General features: G+C 38.1%; 1 protein-coding gene across 1 annotated transcript; it reads right to left on the bottom strand.

The window, feature by feature from the left end:
• Window positions 1-1,241: 1,241 nt before the first annotated feature.
• Window positions 1,242-15,707, bottom strand: LOC126719774 (probable terpene synthase 12). Its single transcript, XM_050422294.1, is given in 9 exon segments — window positions 1,242-1,859; window positions 1,989-2,237; window positions 2,645-2,783; window positions 2,868-3,086; window positions 3,212-3,584; window positions 10,147-10,164; window positions 12,508-12,757; window positions 15,502-15,535; window positions 15,691-15,707. Coding segments are annotated over 9 exon segments (1,596 nt in total). The 3' UTR covers window positions 1,242-1,562.
• Window positions 15,708-16,615: the final 908 nt, after the last annotated feature.

Genomic DNA, 16,615 nt, shown 5'->3' with positions numbered 1-16,615 from the left:
TTTTAGGGTTTTGTCACGGAATAGCCAAAGTGGCTGTGACTTGAAGAAAATAAATCGATATAACCATTTCTAATAAATTCAGCTATATCCTTTTCTCCTTGAATCCAATTACCAGCTCGGTCTTTCATGCAAGTGATTCGGTTTCTTCTTCTCTGCACTAACGCCGAGGTATGGTAAAAGCTGGTGTTTCTATCCCCCTCCACCAACCAAGTAATTCGAGATTTCATGGCCCATAATTCCTCTTCAAGCTTCAAAATTTCCGTGAACTTCTTCCTCAAATCCCTTTCCAAATCCACAAGAAAATTATTGGGATTAGTGGACAGAGCTGTTTGGACACCTCTAAGCCTTGCAACAACTCTCTTTTATCGGTGAAAAATGTTCCCAAAGACCTCCTTATTCCACACTTTAGCCTTTTCCGCGAAAGTGGCCGTTGCATTGGCTAGCACAACAGGATTGATCCAGGCATCACGCACTACATTTGGGAAATCAGGATGTGACAACCATATGGGTTGGAACCTGAAGGGGCGCTCGAGTCTGGCTTGTTGACTATGCTCGAGACAAACCAGGATGGGGCAATGGTCTGACTGAACTCTTTCAAGGTGTTTAACATTAGCTTTCGAGTAAATGTTATTCCATTCAGCATTAACAAAGACCCTATCGATCATTTCTTGAATTAGATCTGTCAACGGCCTGTGATTGGACCACGTGAAATGAGGCCCAGAAAAACCAATATCAATCAGCCTACAAGTGTCCAGACATTTCTGAAAGCGAAGCGCACGGCTAATATTAACTGGACGACCCCCAAATTTATCTTCACCCACCAGGAAATGAAAATCTGATCTTTTTTAAGGGCTGGTGCGTTACAACACAATGGATTGAGTTATGTTTCTTTTTTCAGCCAAAAAAAAGGTTATGTTTCTTTTGCTGCAGAGAAGACGAATTTCTGTTATACATAAAGGCTTTATACATGAAATGAAAATTCTAGAAGCTAAAAAAAATCCTGTACATAAAAAATAAATCCTGTACGTACATAAATATCCTGTACAGGATTTTTTATTATTATTTAGTTCTTAGTTTCTAGAATTTTCATTTCAAGTGTAAGTACCTACTAGAAAAAAAAAAAAAAAAATAGATACAAAGAGCTAGATACCATTATCCCATCATTCAGGATTTTTTATTATTAAATTACAAATTAATTCCATTATCCCAGCATGAGATTTTAAATTATGTGAGACTAAATGGAAACTAAATCCTTAGCATTCATCAATCTAGGCCACATTCATCAATCTAGTAGTTTAAATGTCTTCTCCATTTATTGCGTAGGCCACATTGCTTAGCACTAGGCAAAATCAAACTTAATCAATTTGAAGTATGAACCCCAGATACTCTTGTCCTTATTTATTTAACTTCTCAACATAAAGAACAAATATTAGACATTTAGACCCCAAACTCCATCCACCGCACCCTCTAGCACCCATTTCGTAGCTACTATTGACTTGGGCCGATCGATAAGTTTACAATTTTTACCTTAAGCTCAGACATAGACCACACATATTTTATCTCTAAATTAGTGAAACAGGTTCAATCATCAATGATAACACTCGGTTCTTCGCTCTCCCATCTGGGGCCCCAAGCCCATCTCCGTACTGGTATGTGCATTGGGCAATCCGAGCAAGGTTGATTGCTAATTCCACAAACGGTTCTCCAAATGAAGAATCAACTACTCGCTCTTCATTTATCTTTTTCCAAGTTCTGTCAACCATATTTCTGATGTCTTTGCAAGCACGTTTCTCTGAAAGACTAGTTTCACGCATGTAGCAATGGATTGCATTTGCAGTTTTACCAGTCTCTAACTCCGCCTGTTTTTCAAACAAACGACAAAATATATTAATGTAAAGTAATCTTACCAACTATGCTATAGATTTTAAAATCCAGTTTAGCACAAAACAGAACAACATGGGGGTGGTAAAAAAAAATAGAATTAATACCGCGGAAGTAGTCAAATCATTGAAGAGTCGAAAAATCATGGATGGCCAACGTAAGAGATCGGGGTATTTTTCTAAGCCTCCAAGTGCTTGCTTTGTGACAGTTTGGTTCAATAAAAAATAAGTATGAACTAGCATGACAACCCCAGATACTGATACCCATGCATTGTCAAGATAGTCCCTGAATGTTGGCATATCTTTGTTGTAACTCCACTTTGCTTCTTGTAGGAAAGCTTTTAACATATCAGCCCACTAAGGTAAAACATACAAGATACATGCATTAGATTCCTCCACTTGCTATTTATGTGTTAACTGAAAGCAATTATTAACATGTGTCCTTGGACATCTACTGAGGTTTCAATATATATATATTAAAATGCCTTTCTTTTATGAAATCGAGAAAATGTATTAGCAAGTGCATGTGTGTTATAAAAGCATAAATAAGACCACAAAAAAGTTGAGAAGTATGGCAAAAATTGTAAATTTTTTTGTGATCCTAGCATTTAAAAAAAATTACTATAAGGTTGTTGAAGGATTGCAACATATTGCATTTAAGGCTTTGTTATCAAATAAACTAGAACACCCATTAACTATAAAAGAAAACCTACATGCTATTTATTCATTAAAAGAAACGATTAAATGGCTACATATATATCTACCGCTTTTGTTAGGTATGGAAGGCTGTCTTCTTCATTATCCTTAAGATTGTCATATGCCATCTCATTAACTGTTTTATAGAGAGCTAGGAAGCTCAATTTCATACAGTTGGGAAGATTTTTCACCACACTGATATCCCATCTGAAAAAATCATTAAGAATTCAAATTAAAGCTATGACTTGCTATTATAAAAATTGGAAGGTTGAAGAGTTGGTTAGTATAAACCTTTCAACGGCATCAGTAAATAGCTCCAGTTCATCCAGAGTACCATAAACATCATAGACATCATCAATGGCGGTTATAAGAGAAAACACTTTCGTTAACCCTTTACGAAAATGACTGAATTGAGGTTCGTAGGCCATTCCAACGGTCCAAAAGAAGCATTCCATCAGTCTATCTCTACTGAAGCTCAACTTGTTTGCTAGACCCATACCCTTCCACCACCTAAATGCATGTGGGAAGCAAAATTAATTAGTTCCCACTTAACATGCAATTTTTTTTTTTGGTAACGTTATTTAGCAAAAGCCCGCCTAATTGATCACATATAATTACATTGAGAATTATCTTACCTCGACATTTCTTGAAGCTCAGCTTGATGTAATGATTGCACAATGTTAAAATCCAACTTGGCGAGTTCAAGTAGAACACCATTGGCATCCTCCCTCTTACTATATGCCTCAATATACCATCGAGCTTCCAGCCTTAGCATTCTATGGTGCAATGGAACCTCCAATGCGTGACTAATTTGTTCTGCGATGCTTTTACTTACATCCCTTTTGAGGTCCTTGAGATGCATTCTTGTGAATGCCAGGGCCTCATCCAAGAGATTTTCTCCTTCAAAAGCAAGATACGAGGCTTCATATAGACTGAGCATTCCTTGAACATCCTTTCTAAGGAATTCCTTGAAATTGCCACTATCGTCCTTGAATCTGTTGAATACATCTGAGTTCCATACAGACATTATCCAATAAGATTATAAGGTTACGAGGTTGACACTAATGAAAAATGCTATAGATATTACAAATTTTACCATAGTAAAAATTACAAATTAATATGATAAGAAATACGATTGGTGGATTTTAACAATATAATAAATGTATGTCCCAATTATTTTTTTTTTTTATTTTTTTATTTTTTTATGAGTGATGATTGCATTACTTTGTAAAACTTTTACTTTATAAAATGTAGTAAAAATTATAAATTGATATGAAAATAAATATAATGGGCAAATTTTAATAATATAATATATGTATTTCCCAATTACATTTTCTATGATTGATGATTGCATTACTTTGTAAAAAAAAAAATAATAATAATTATGCAATAAAATTTGTATTACCTTAATATCACAAAATCTAGAAATCATGAGGACCATATATTGAAAAGGACCCGTGATGTCCCAGAAGGTAGATATTTAATTATACCTGGAGAAACTTCATAGCCGTGTTTGAAAGTTCAAAAACGTGTACAAAACACTTTTGAACGTTTAGACCCCCCAAATTACAACTTAACCAATACAAGCAATATGTCAAACAACTAGTGTGCGGAAACTTAACACATGCTATAATACGAAATTGGTTAAAGACTATCTAAGCCATAACAAAATAAAACCACAGCAGATAATAAAAAGGCAAAGATAGAGAGGAAGGAAGATGCAAACACAAAGACAACACGCGATGTGTTATCGAAGAGGAAACCGAAGTCCTCGGCGAAAAACCTCTCCGCCGCCCTCCAAGCGGTAAACAATCCACTAGAAAATACAGTTGGGATACAAGGACAGCAATAGACCCTCCAAGCCTAATCTACCCAGTGCACCTAAGCCCTCCAAGCTTCTTGCTCCAACGAGGTTGCGCCGAACCTTTTTCTTTTCTAGCTTCCCGGATTCCGCTACTAGACCGTAGCATCAACCAATGAAGATTGGTTCCTTCCTAACTGCTTCCCAGAAATCCAAACAACTGTCTCACAGTGATGATGATGGTGAGAACCAGGTTTGGTAAAATACCTCTCAAGGATTTGACAATGGAGAGGAAGAGAGTTGAGGAATTTGAAGAGACTCTAAGGTAGAGATTGTGGGTGAAACAATCTGGTTTTTCTTTAGGGTTTCTCTTTCAAAATTCTCTCTGGAAGCTTTCTTTCAATTGTGGGTAAAAGGGGTATTTATACTGGAGTGGGAGAGGAATGTGAAACGTCAGGTTTTACAAAACAGGGGTGGCTCGCGGCTTGACTAAGTCGCGAGATCCAGTCGCGAGTTAACCGTATGGCCAGTTGTCCTGTTTTTTCCTGTAGTGCTCCAGCTAGCATGACTGGTCATCTTCCAGCATGCTTGGCACGTGTGCTGCTTCTGGCGGCTTGCAGCCGCGAGTCACCCGCGAGTCCCAGCCGCGAGTCTCTGTTTTCTTGCACACTCTTGAGCAAACTTCACTCTATCTCACTCACTACCCTTATAACAAGCCCACCTAAATACAGGGTTACTAAATGCTGAATTACAAGCAAATTTGGCACGGAATAAAGCCAATTAGATGGTTGAATAAATTCAACCTTACAATCTCCCCCTTTGGCTATTCCGTGACAAAACCCTAAAACAAACTCTAGACTTAACATGTGAGTTGGGAATAGTTGAACAAAACTCACTCACACCTAACTCTAGAAGCTGTGAAGCACTTGAATCATATGAACATAATACTCCTGAAACACAACAATACACCATGATCATTGTAAGCAGAAAATTATAAATGCATATGAAACAGGCAATATGTGATCAAGCAAAGATGGAGTTAATAAACAAACCATGGCTTGATCAACCAAGTGAACACCACTAGGTAGTGATCACAGTGCTCATTCACACTTGGAATGAACACAAGGACATACAAGTTAACAAGCACAAGGCAAGACACTTGTATGCTCAACACTCAACCAATGCATAACACACAAGACATATGCATCTAGGAACAATCCTACAAGGGCACAAGAGTGACAGTACATAAACCAAAATGCAGAACATTTAGATTAAAGTACTGATTTCAACATAGCATAAAGGCTGCATTAAGCAAGGTACATACCATAAAGCCTACAAACTATGCATAAAACATTAACCCTAAAAGCTTACAAAAGCACATGGGTACAAACCACAAAAACATCCTGAATAACATCATCAAAATATATTAAAGATTAAACCAAGAGTATAGGTTAAGAGTTAGAAACAGCTATACACCAAAACACAGTGTATCAAACCCATAAAAACATTAAATAGTACGCAACAAACATAAACCTAAAACCATAAGTTTAGAGGATAAGACTAAAAACAAAAGTATGACAAAAGTATGTGTGTACTCCCCCTATCACTATGCACACTTCCCTTTGAACTTTTCTCCCCCTTACTGAATGCTCTCCCCCTTTTTGTCACGAATAGCTAAAGGCTCTCGTCCAACTTTCGTTGAATATCATCTAGCTGATTCTCCATAGTCTCGAGACGCATTTGGACATGGTTGTTTGTGGAGTAGAGAAGTGCCACAAGCTCATCAACGCGTTTCTGAATATGCTCAAGTACACTGCCGACTCTATCAGTATGAGGAGCAGTCTGTGCTTGCGGAATACTAGCTGGTGAAGCTTCAGGAACAGCACGTGATGTAGATGTGGTATGTGCAGGTGTCTCTGAGTCAGGGGCAGATGGAGTAACCGGAGAGATGTGAGCACTTCTTAGTGATTTAGAGGAGTGACTTCTGCTAGCTTGAAGAGTGAACAAGGAAATGGGACGTTGACGAGTCAACATTTTTCCATCTGCAGGAGGAATAATGCCTGCACGAAGAATGAGCTTCATGATGAGACTGCAAAATGGAATAACTCCTCGAGCTGCAGATCGACACGCGGTCTTCCTCAAGGTGTAGTAGATGTGAGCACATATATCAATGGGGGCTCCTGTAATAAGGTCACAAAGAAATAGAGCTCTCCCAAGATTGATGAATGTAGTGTTGGACAGTGGGTAGAGATTGGTGAACATGATCAACTTCAGTGTGGTCAGCTCAGGTGCAAACTTTGCGGTGCTGATGGATGTTCCTGCACTGGATACTTCATGATCGTATCCTAGGATTTGTAAAATTTCTCCAACTTTTGGATTTCGTTCATCATAAGGAGTTATATTCACATTCTGAGGTCTGGTGATGCCGAGAAGATCTGCGATGGAGTCTGGGGTAACACTAAACTCTATTCCTTTGACCCAGAAAATGAGTTCAGGTCCAAGATCAGTTGCATTGGAGAAGCATTCTTTGACCAGCTCATCCATTGGATCATCAAAGTTCCCGAACAAGTTTGCCCAATCTCGTTTCTCAAAGATTCGAGGGATGAAAGTGGTCCCTAAGGTGTTGAACTCTACCACCCGTTCCACTATAGTGGTTGACTTGTCAAACACATTTGAGTAGGCGTGTGAGTTAAGCGGAAGTCTGAACCTATCCTCATTGGGATCTTGAGATGCCTGAGATGATAGACGAGTCCTTTTAGCAACTGGTGTTGCTAGTTCGTCAGCAACAATTTCTTTACCCCTGGAAGATCGACGAGACATCTGCAAGAGAACAGGCCCACAGCAAAGAACCAAACAACAATACCACACAAGATAATTGTCAACAAGATTCAGTGTAAACAAAATTTCAATATATAAACACAAACTGAAGATAGTGCAGACCCAACCAAACTTCCAACAATACAAAGAAGCACAAAATAACAGGTGCAGCAAAATGGTGATAGTGCACCAAGACATAGATAGACAACACAACTGACAAAACTGTCAATGAGACAGGTTATCATGACCATGATATGCAAACAGATACAGCATTCGAACATTTAGAGCAGATAACATAAAACACTTCACCAGAGATATGAACAAGGGGAAAATATTTCAACATGAAGAAACCAATCATCCACACTAGAGCACATGGTTGAGAGACATACATTATGTTATCATAAAAACTCAGTAACCAATACCGAACACCAACATCAATACTTAAGCAAGTGAAATGAGTAAGTCAAATAGAAACCAAACCCATTTAAGAAAAGATTTTCAGACTCAATAATAGGCAAAAATCAGAACAATGAAAAAACACATTGTGACCGCTCAGCATGAAAACAGGTGAGAACAATATCAAACAAGACACTCCATACCCATTACACAAAGAGAGAAGTATTTCGAACACACTATCAGTCCAAACGGTAACAAAAATATGCAGGAAAAAGGAAAATGAGATTGAGAAAGCAAAACCCATACCTTTTCTTGATGATTTGGATAAGAAATGAAGCACCAATGAGGTTTGAAAATGGATTCACGAAGTGTTTGGAAGGAAGATAGTTTAGAGAGAAGATGAACAGTTACAAAAGTTCGAGGGAAAACTGAAAAAAAGTTTAAAAACTGCTCCTGTTTCTGCAAAACACGCGTTTTTCGCGACTTGATTAAGTCGCCACACAGTCGCCAGCTCAAGCCGCCAAAGCACTCAAGAACAAAAATTTGAAAAATTTTTCTAAGTGTTTTTCGCGACTGGAAGGTCTACCCACGAGTAAGTCGCGAGCTGAGCCGCGAAAATCTCTGAGTGAACATCGCGACTGGACCTTCCACTCGCGAACAAGTCGCCAAAAATGACCAGCGAAGATGCGACTGAGGCTCGCGACTTGACATACCCGCGACTGAGCCGCCAAAACAGGGCAAAACTGGATTTTTGAAATTTTCAGATTTTTTAAACAAAATACTTTCCAAAAACACCTAAAATACTCAAAAGTCTTTTTGTGCTTGAATTAACAAAGATTGAGCATGTGAAAACACATTTCATCAAGTACAATCACACAAATGAATATGGCATTTATTGAACATAAACTTGTGTGTTGTGTGTGGATATCAACAATGAGATAGTCCTTCGTCTAACGTGAAGCTTCAATGATCGATTCAACCAAGGCATACACCATTAGCACTAGATCATGTGACCTATCTCAATTACAGAAATATGTATATATGACCTCCCACAACACTTGATAACAAGACTTGGAGCTTTACATTTTACTCCACTTTTAGTCATAGCATTTGATCTTTTCGATCTTTTGAGGCAATCACCTCTCATTGTGAGAGTGATATTTGACATTTCACTTTAATGAACAAGCCTTTGGCTTTTTGAATAAACATTCACTTTAATATAAGGTCGCTTACCCTTTTTCTTAGTCGAATACTAGAATGTACGACAGGCTTTTGCAGCTCAATATCTCTTTTCATTTGGAGATTTACATTTGGTGAGCTCTTTTTAGCAAAACAAAAATAAAGAGTGGGAAGATATATAGACACAAGTCTATGCATGTCTCAAGATCAACATAACCATTCACTAATCATTCATGACAAGTTTGAAGATCTATTTACAACAATCACATAGATTTCAAGATTTTTCCCACAGTGATATAAGTGCATGAAAATAAGCAATGCTCGAAAATGCACAAAGCCATTAACACAAAGGTACAAGACAAAACAAGTTTTGAGACAAAACTCAACAAAGTCAATCAAGCTTTTTGATTTTCTAATTTTTTATGTGATTTTTGGATTTTTTTTTTAACACAAGAAACAAAAAGATTGATAAAACAAATTTAAAAAAAATTCACAAGTAGACAAGCAAACAACCAACATCAAAAACAGCAAGCAAACCGAACAACCATTGTCACAAAGCATAGGAAGTATTAAAGCATGGACATGTTGTAATGCTTATGCATGAGTACCCTTTTTCACCCACACGTCACTTGCGTTTGGGGTGATTTCCTTATAGGATTGGGTACGGGAGTTAGGGCTTTCAAACCTTCGTGAGAAGCTTTCCAAGCAGTTGGTGAATGCACCAATCATCTTCATCACGTTCATCATTCCGGGATCTCCATTTTGATCTCTAGATTGATCACCTGCCCAAATTCTCCTATCATTTCTGGGTCCTCCTGACCTTTGAGGAGTTGCACTGTTCTTTGCTCTTAGCTTCTGGCAATTTGGTCGAGTATGCCCTTGAAGTCCGCAATAATGGCACACATAAGTTCCTCTAGGACCTCTTTGTGGTCGTGGACGTGACTTGGCACGAGATTCAGACCTGCCCACAGACTGATTACGGGGATTCAGCATCCGTTGGTTCACCACATTCTTCTTCTCCTCCACCTCGAGCTTCTCACCAGTAAGGTCAGCTACAACTGGATCTTTGGCCTTTACAAACTTCACTTCTTTAGTGACATTTCCAGATGAACTACTTCCTCCGGTATATCCCAATCCGGATTTGTCTGAAAAGCTCTTTTGAGATGATATAACATCATCTAGCTTCTTGGTGGTGACCCTCTCTATTTTAGCATTCACTTGCACAACCTCATTCTCAAGAAATCTCACTTTTGTGTAAGCTTCGGACAACTCACCATTCAGTGTTTCTATCTCACATTTGGCCTCCCTATATCGAATTAGGAGACTTTTGTAGTCCTCCTCAGCCTTCTTCATTTTTCTCACAGCAACCTTGGCCACCCTTGTGTACTCATCCGACTTCTCCAAGAGTGAGTTATAATTCTCTTGAAGATTTGCTGTGCTTTCATCTTCTTCAGCATCTGATTCTTCAACAATTCCTAGTGATTCATCATCACTATGTTCTCCAAGGTCTCGTACAAGCAGATTCAACTCATCCGAAGACTCAACATGAGCAATAGTCATAAAAGCTTAATAGGTCCCCTCTCCATCACAGCTCTCTTCAGATTCTGAGTCAGACAAATCCGAGTCACTCAAGGTCGTGGCATACACTTTACCTTTCGATTTCAAATAATTCGGACATTCCTTCTTAAAGTGTCCATGCCCGTTACATTCGAAACAAGTGACACCTTGTGTGGGTTGGGATTCTTTTCCATCTTTCTTTTTGAAATCCCTCTTCTCCCTTCCAGACCTTTGGAATTTTCTTTTATCATCAAACTTGCCATTATTTTTGAATTTCAAGAACTTTCTGAAATTTTTGACAAGGTAGGCTACATCTTTGTCAACCACATCTTCTCCCGATGAGTCTTGATCTTCCACCTTCTCATTAATGGTCTTTAGAGCAAGGGATTTACTCTTCCGTTGATTGGGCAGCGACATCTCATAAGTCTGCAGAGAACCAACCAGCTCCTGTACTTTGATGTCATCAAGATCCTTGCTCTCTTCAATTGCTGTCACTTTAGCACGAAAACTTTCCGGCAATGATCGAAGGATCTTCCTTACAATCTTTGAGTCCTCCGTTTTCTCCCCCAAGTTGAACTTACTGACAACCACCTCATTTAGCTTTCCATAGAAAGAGTCAAAAGACTCATCCTCACTCATTTTGAGCTCTTCAAACCGAGTGGTCAGCATTTGTAACTTGGTGTCTTTCACTTTCTTCGTGCCTTCATAAGTGGTTTCCAGAATCTCCCATGCTTCTTTGGCAATGGTAATGTGAGAAATCCTGTGAAATTCATCTGGAGACACACCACAGAAAATAACATTGAGTGTTTTACTGTTAGCATTAGATGCAGCAAGTGCTGCCTTATCCCATGTGGATTTGGCTGCCTCAGGTTTGGTCCAACCAATCTCAACAGCATCCTAAACGGATTCATCAATAGAACACAGAAAAGCTCTCATGCGAACCTTCCAAAAAGCATAATTACTACCATCAAAATATGGAGGTGCATTTAGGGATTGAGACCTATCCATCTCAAAAGGGAGTCAAGGATCACACAATGGTAATGAAACCAATAGCAGTGTACCCGCTCTGATACCAATTGAAAGTTCAAAAACGTGTACAAAACACCTTTGAACGTTTAGACCCCCAAATTACAACTTAACCAATACAAGCAATATGTCAAACAACTAGTGTGCGGAAACTTAACACATGCTATAATACGAAATTGGTTAAAGACTATCTAAGCCATAACAAAATAAAACCACAGCAGATAATAAAAAGGCAAAGATAGAGAGGAAGGAAGATGCAAACACAAAGACAACACGCGATGTGTTATCGAAGAGGAAACCGAAGTCCTCGGCGAAAAACCTCTCCGCCGCCCTCCAAGCGGTAAACAATCCACTAGAAAATACAGTTGGGATACAAGGACAGCAATAGACCCTCCAAGCCTAATCTACCCAGTGCACCTAAGCCCTCCAAGCTTCTTGCTCCAACGAGGTTGCGCCGAACCTTTTTCTTTTCTAGCTTCCCGGATTCCGCTACTAGACCGTAGCATCAACCAATGAAGATTGGTTCCTTCCTAACTGCTTCCCAGAAATCCAAACAACTGTCTCACAGTGATGATGATGGTGAGAACCAGGTTTGGTATAATGCCTCTCAAGGATTTGACAATGGAGAGGAAGAGAGTTGAGGAATTTAAAGAGACTCTAAGGTAGAGATTGTGGGTGAAATCTGGTTTTTCTTTAGGGTTTCTCTTTCAAAATTCTCTCTGGAAGCTCTCTTTCAATCGTGGGTAAAAGGGGTATTTATACTGGAGTGGGAGAGGAATGTGAAACGTCAGGTTTTACAAAACAGGGGTGGCTCGCGGCTTGACCTCGCGGCTTGACTAAGTCGCGAGATCCAGTCGCGAGTTAACCGTATGGCCAGTTGTCCTGTTTTTTCCTGTAGTGCTCCAGCTAGCATGACTGTTCATCTTCCAGCATGCTTGGCACGTGTGCTGCTTTTGGCGGCTTGCAGCCGCGAGTCACCCGCGAGTCCCAGCCGCGAGTCTCTGTTTTCTTGCACACTCTTGAGCAAACTTCACTCTATCTCACTCACTACCCTTACAACAAGCCCACCTAAATACAGGGTTACTAAATGTTGAATTACAAGCAAATTTGGCACGGAATAAAGCCAATTAGATGGTTGAATAAATTCAACCTTACAGTGTTGTCTGAGGAGCCTAAAGCTGAGAGCAGTAGCATGCAGACTCTTCTCTACTCTCTCGTTACAACCTTTTGAAGATGCAAACTTTACAAGGGCTCTTGCTATGTCCTTCTCAAAGCGGTGCCCCAAACCTAATCGTTGAACATTATCAATCAGTTCCAGTGTTTCCACTAAGTCCGCATTTTCATTATTAATCATACTCCTCACATCTTCTTCCACTTTCTTTACCCTATCTTCGTATAGTTCACCCTGCATGGTCACAACATGATTATAGGAGAAATATAGTGTAACACTTTACACTTATTGACTACTTCATGAGTTATAGCAAAATATGACAAAAATATCAACAACCTTGTGGCTCAAAGACACTACCCAATTATATCTCCCATGGTGAATTTGAGTTTCAACCCTTTATTCCCCACTTATTGTAAGGAAAAAAAGAAAGATATATAGCTGTTAATTAAGGATAATGATTCTCCCACACAACTCATTTCACATTTTCATACTTATTTCAGCCCTTTCCACGTTTAAACAGGGTTATCACCTTTTTGACATTTTAAAATGTGTATATCACGTGTACAATTGTGGATATTATGTGTACATGTGTGAATAAATATTTAATTGAACTTTTAAATATGGTTTGTCTGGTACGTTATTAATTAGTAGTTAACAAACTTCTTATTATTAATCATAGTTAACAAACTTTCTTTGCTTTTCAAAGAAGAGAAATGAAGGGGGAGAGGTGACACAAAGGAGTTAAAGAGATGTAGTCACCACAAAATCACTCTTTAAGGACTGCACAAAGTCGTAACTCCAAATGCTTGGCTGGTAATTGGCGGATTGTCTGTCATCTTGGACATGTGAAGTTGGTGCACTTGCCAAGCATCGGAATTGGTGGTGGTGGTGGTGGTGGGGGTGGGGGTGGTGGTGGTGGTGCATAAGAAGAGATTTTTTCGTGGCATATTTTGGTAAGTCATGTGTGAAGGAGCACAAATGGGACAAATGGAAGTGATGGATTAGTGCCATGCTAGAGAGTGTTCTAGAATCAAGTAGAAATAGAAAAAGTAAAAAAAGAGAGAGCTAGAGAATGAAAGAGAGAGTCCGGAATGAACTAGAAAAAGAAAAAGAAGAGTAGATAGATATATAGGAGTGGGATACGTGTGTGGTGGAGAAAAACCCAAGAGAAAAAAAAGAAAAAAAAAACGTATGGATGAAATTAAGAAAGGAAAAATAATATAAAAAAAAAAAAAGAAATGGCAATTAAGAAATGCTACCATAATATTTTCACTATAAATCTTGAGTAATAGATTGTTATTAGCTAATATTGGTGAGTAAAAAAATAATTTCAGCAGTGAGTTCAAATTAAAACTAGTAACAACTTTCTACATAAGATTTTGATGTGATTCTTGTGAAAGTATTGCAAAAAATGTTGTGGATATAACACTTTTTATTGAAAAATATAATTGTTGGGAATGAATATAGGAAGAATAAATGATGATAAAAAAAAGAATAAAGAATGAATGAAGAAATAATATTTAAATGAGATAGAGAAAATGATAGAGAATCTGTTGGAAAGTGTATTTGAAAAAATAAGTAGGTAAAAGCTAAATATTACTGTTCATTCTCATGTATTTGAAAACATGTGTGGAAATACATAGCTGCAAAGTTCTTATGTTTATCACACGATGAAGATCATGAAGTTGCTTGGTCACAAAACCCTATGGTGTACAAACACAGCAGCTTCTTGAAGAGAAAGAAGAATTAGGGCAAACTAAGTTTCCGATCACACTTTTCTTCACACTTGTGGAATTGTGCTCTTGTGCAACTGTGCGTAACCTTTTACGGCCCTTAAAATAATCCTTATATATGCTTAGGGTTGTGAGAAAAGAAAGCCCAAACATATATCCACGGATTGGATGAAAAACAGCTTTAAAAAACTGAGTTTCATAAACCTTGATAGATAGCCATCTATCAAGCTAGCTATCAAGCCACGGGCTTCAGCAGCTTTTAAACCTCGATAGATGCTAGTTGTCGAGCTTTAAAATCCAACACTTTCTCACTTGATTCTTGAACAAACTTGCACGGCTTTAACACTTGAACTTGAAACCTTATTTCTTGAAGCATTAAACACATCCTAGATCTACCCAAATACAAGTAAAATGCATTTTGTCAAAGGATTAGCCAATTACATAAAATGTTGACATATGTTCCTAACAATGAATCACATATGCCCTAACATCCTATACAAACTTTCTTTAAATGGATTGTTAACCAATGCCCTAAGGGCATTCGTTAGCATTTCCCTTTTTTTAAAAGGACTTGGTAGTTCACATTCAAATCTAAGGATAGAATGGAAAAATAAATAATTCATTTAAGATTCCTAGGAATAAACCAAGCATTATCATTTCACATTCCTAGGAATCTTAAGAGATTCCCAATGAAACCAAACATAGGAATAGCTACATTCTTTGGCATCCAGATAGCAAGGAATTGCAAGGATTCACATTCCTAAGAATCTAGATGCCAAGAGTAATTTGGATTTCCCCTACCAAATGCCACATTATAGTTTAACTAGTTAATACTTCTTGGTGACCAAGACATAGTATTTCTATTTCCTATTACTTGTAATTAAAAAAAGAAAAAAAGAAAAAATTGCTATCTACATTCTTTTAACCTTGTTTACAAATCTTTTTAGTCGTTTATGTTTGAAGTGGGTTAATAAAAAAAATATTAGTCCTTTAATTGTCAAAGAACTTAAATGAGTTTTGGTTAGGCTGCATTTGGTAATATGTAAAATGTTTCCCGAGTGTAAAATATTTTCAATTGAATATATTTTACGAAAAGGAAAATATTTTCAATTGTTTGTTTGTGTTTTGGAAAATTTGCTGGAAAAGTATTTTTAGTGTTTGGTATTGCATGTAAAAACTTATTTTCAGAAAACCCAACAACCACAATCACCACCATAAACCCAGCCACCACTGGCCACTACAAACCCAGCCACCATCAACCACCACATAACCATTTAATCTGAAAAATCATAATCAAAATCAAAACCCATTAATCTCAAAATCAATATCAAAACCATCTACCAAAACCCATAATCCACCACCATTGAAACCCACAAACCACCCTAGCCAACGATCCACCACCCCCAATCGACCACCATCAACACTTAAACTCACCTCCAACCCACCACCATTGAAAACCCATGAATAACCCCAACCACCAATCCTCCAAAACCCAAGCAAAAATGTTATTTTACAATATAAAAAAAATTTTAAGGTAGAGACGGCGTGGGTGGAAGAAGGATGGGTCTGATGAGTGAGAGAAAGGACGAAGTTGAAGTAGATGAGAAACTACCTTCACCGGCAGAGGGGCTTGCAGGCACGACTACGAGGCCGTGGGTCGGGGACTGGGATATGGTGAAATCAGGGTGGGTTTATCGAAGATGGGTTTGAGCACGACGGAGGAGCTGAGGCGGTGAGATCAGACCGGCGATGGATTTGAGTGGCGCAATTTGACTAGCGATGGGTTTAGGTGGATTGAAGGCTGGACTACCGTTGCTCTCTCTCTCTCTCTCTCCTTTTCTGTTTTCAGTCTGTAAAATTCTATTTGAAGGTTATTTGAATGTGTAAATTATTTTACACTTGAAGCCCTCTTATTTTATAGTCAAATGATTTAATTTTCCCTTTGACCGAATTTTTTGAGCATCCCAAATAGCAAGCACGATGTAAAATATTTTCCCGACTTCCTTTATAGCTGAAACTAACGCAACGTAAAGGTGTATACCGGTGACTTTTGAATGAGTCAAAATAATTTAGGGGTTGATTATTGATTTCAAACTTAGAAGAAACAACATTTAAGATAGAGCATTTAGTTAAGTTCGATATTTAAAAAGAAATTGATGGATACTTGATACCAAGAATAGGCCGGAGACATTTAAATATTTTTTTAATAAGTAGTGTTTATTACACAAACTATATTACAAAATTTTACACGCACCTCCAAAAGCAACCTCTAAGTGAAGAAGGGAAGGTGATTTGGGTTGTGTAAAACGTATAAAACAATTTGTGTGCATCAAATTTAAACTTTTTGAAATTATCATAC

This window comes from Quercus robur, chromosome 3, assembly GCF_932294415.1.
Source record: "Quercus robur chromosome 3, dhQueRobu3.1, whole genome shotgun sequence".
In the NCBI taxonomy this organism is placed as follows: domain Eukaryota; kingdom Viridiplantae; phylum Streptophyta; class Magnoliopsida; order Fagales; family Fagaceae; genus Quercus; species Quercus robur.
Note: the sequence above shows the minus strand (reverse complement) of the source record. Positions and strands in the feature narration are given on the sequence as shown.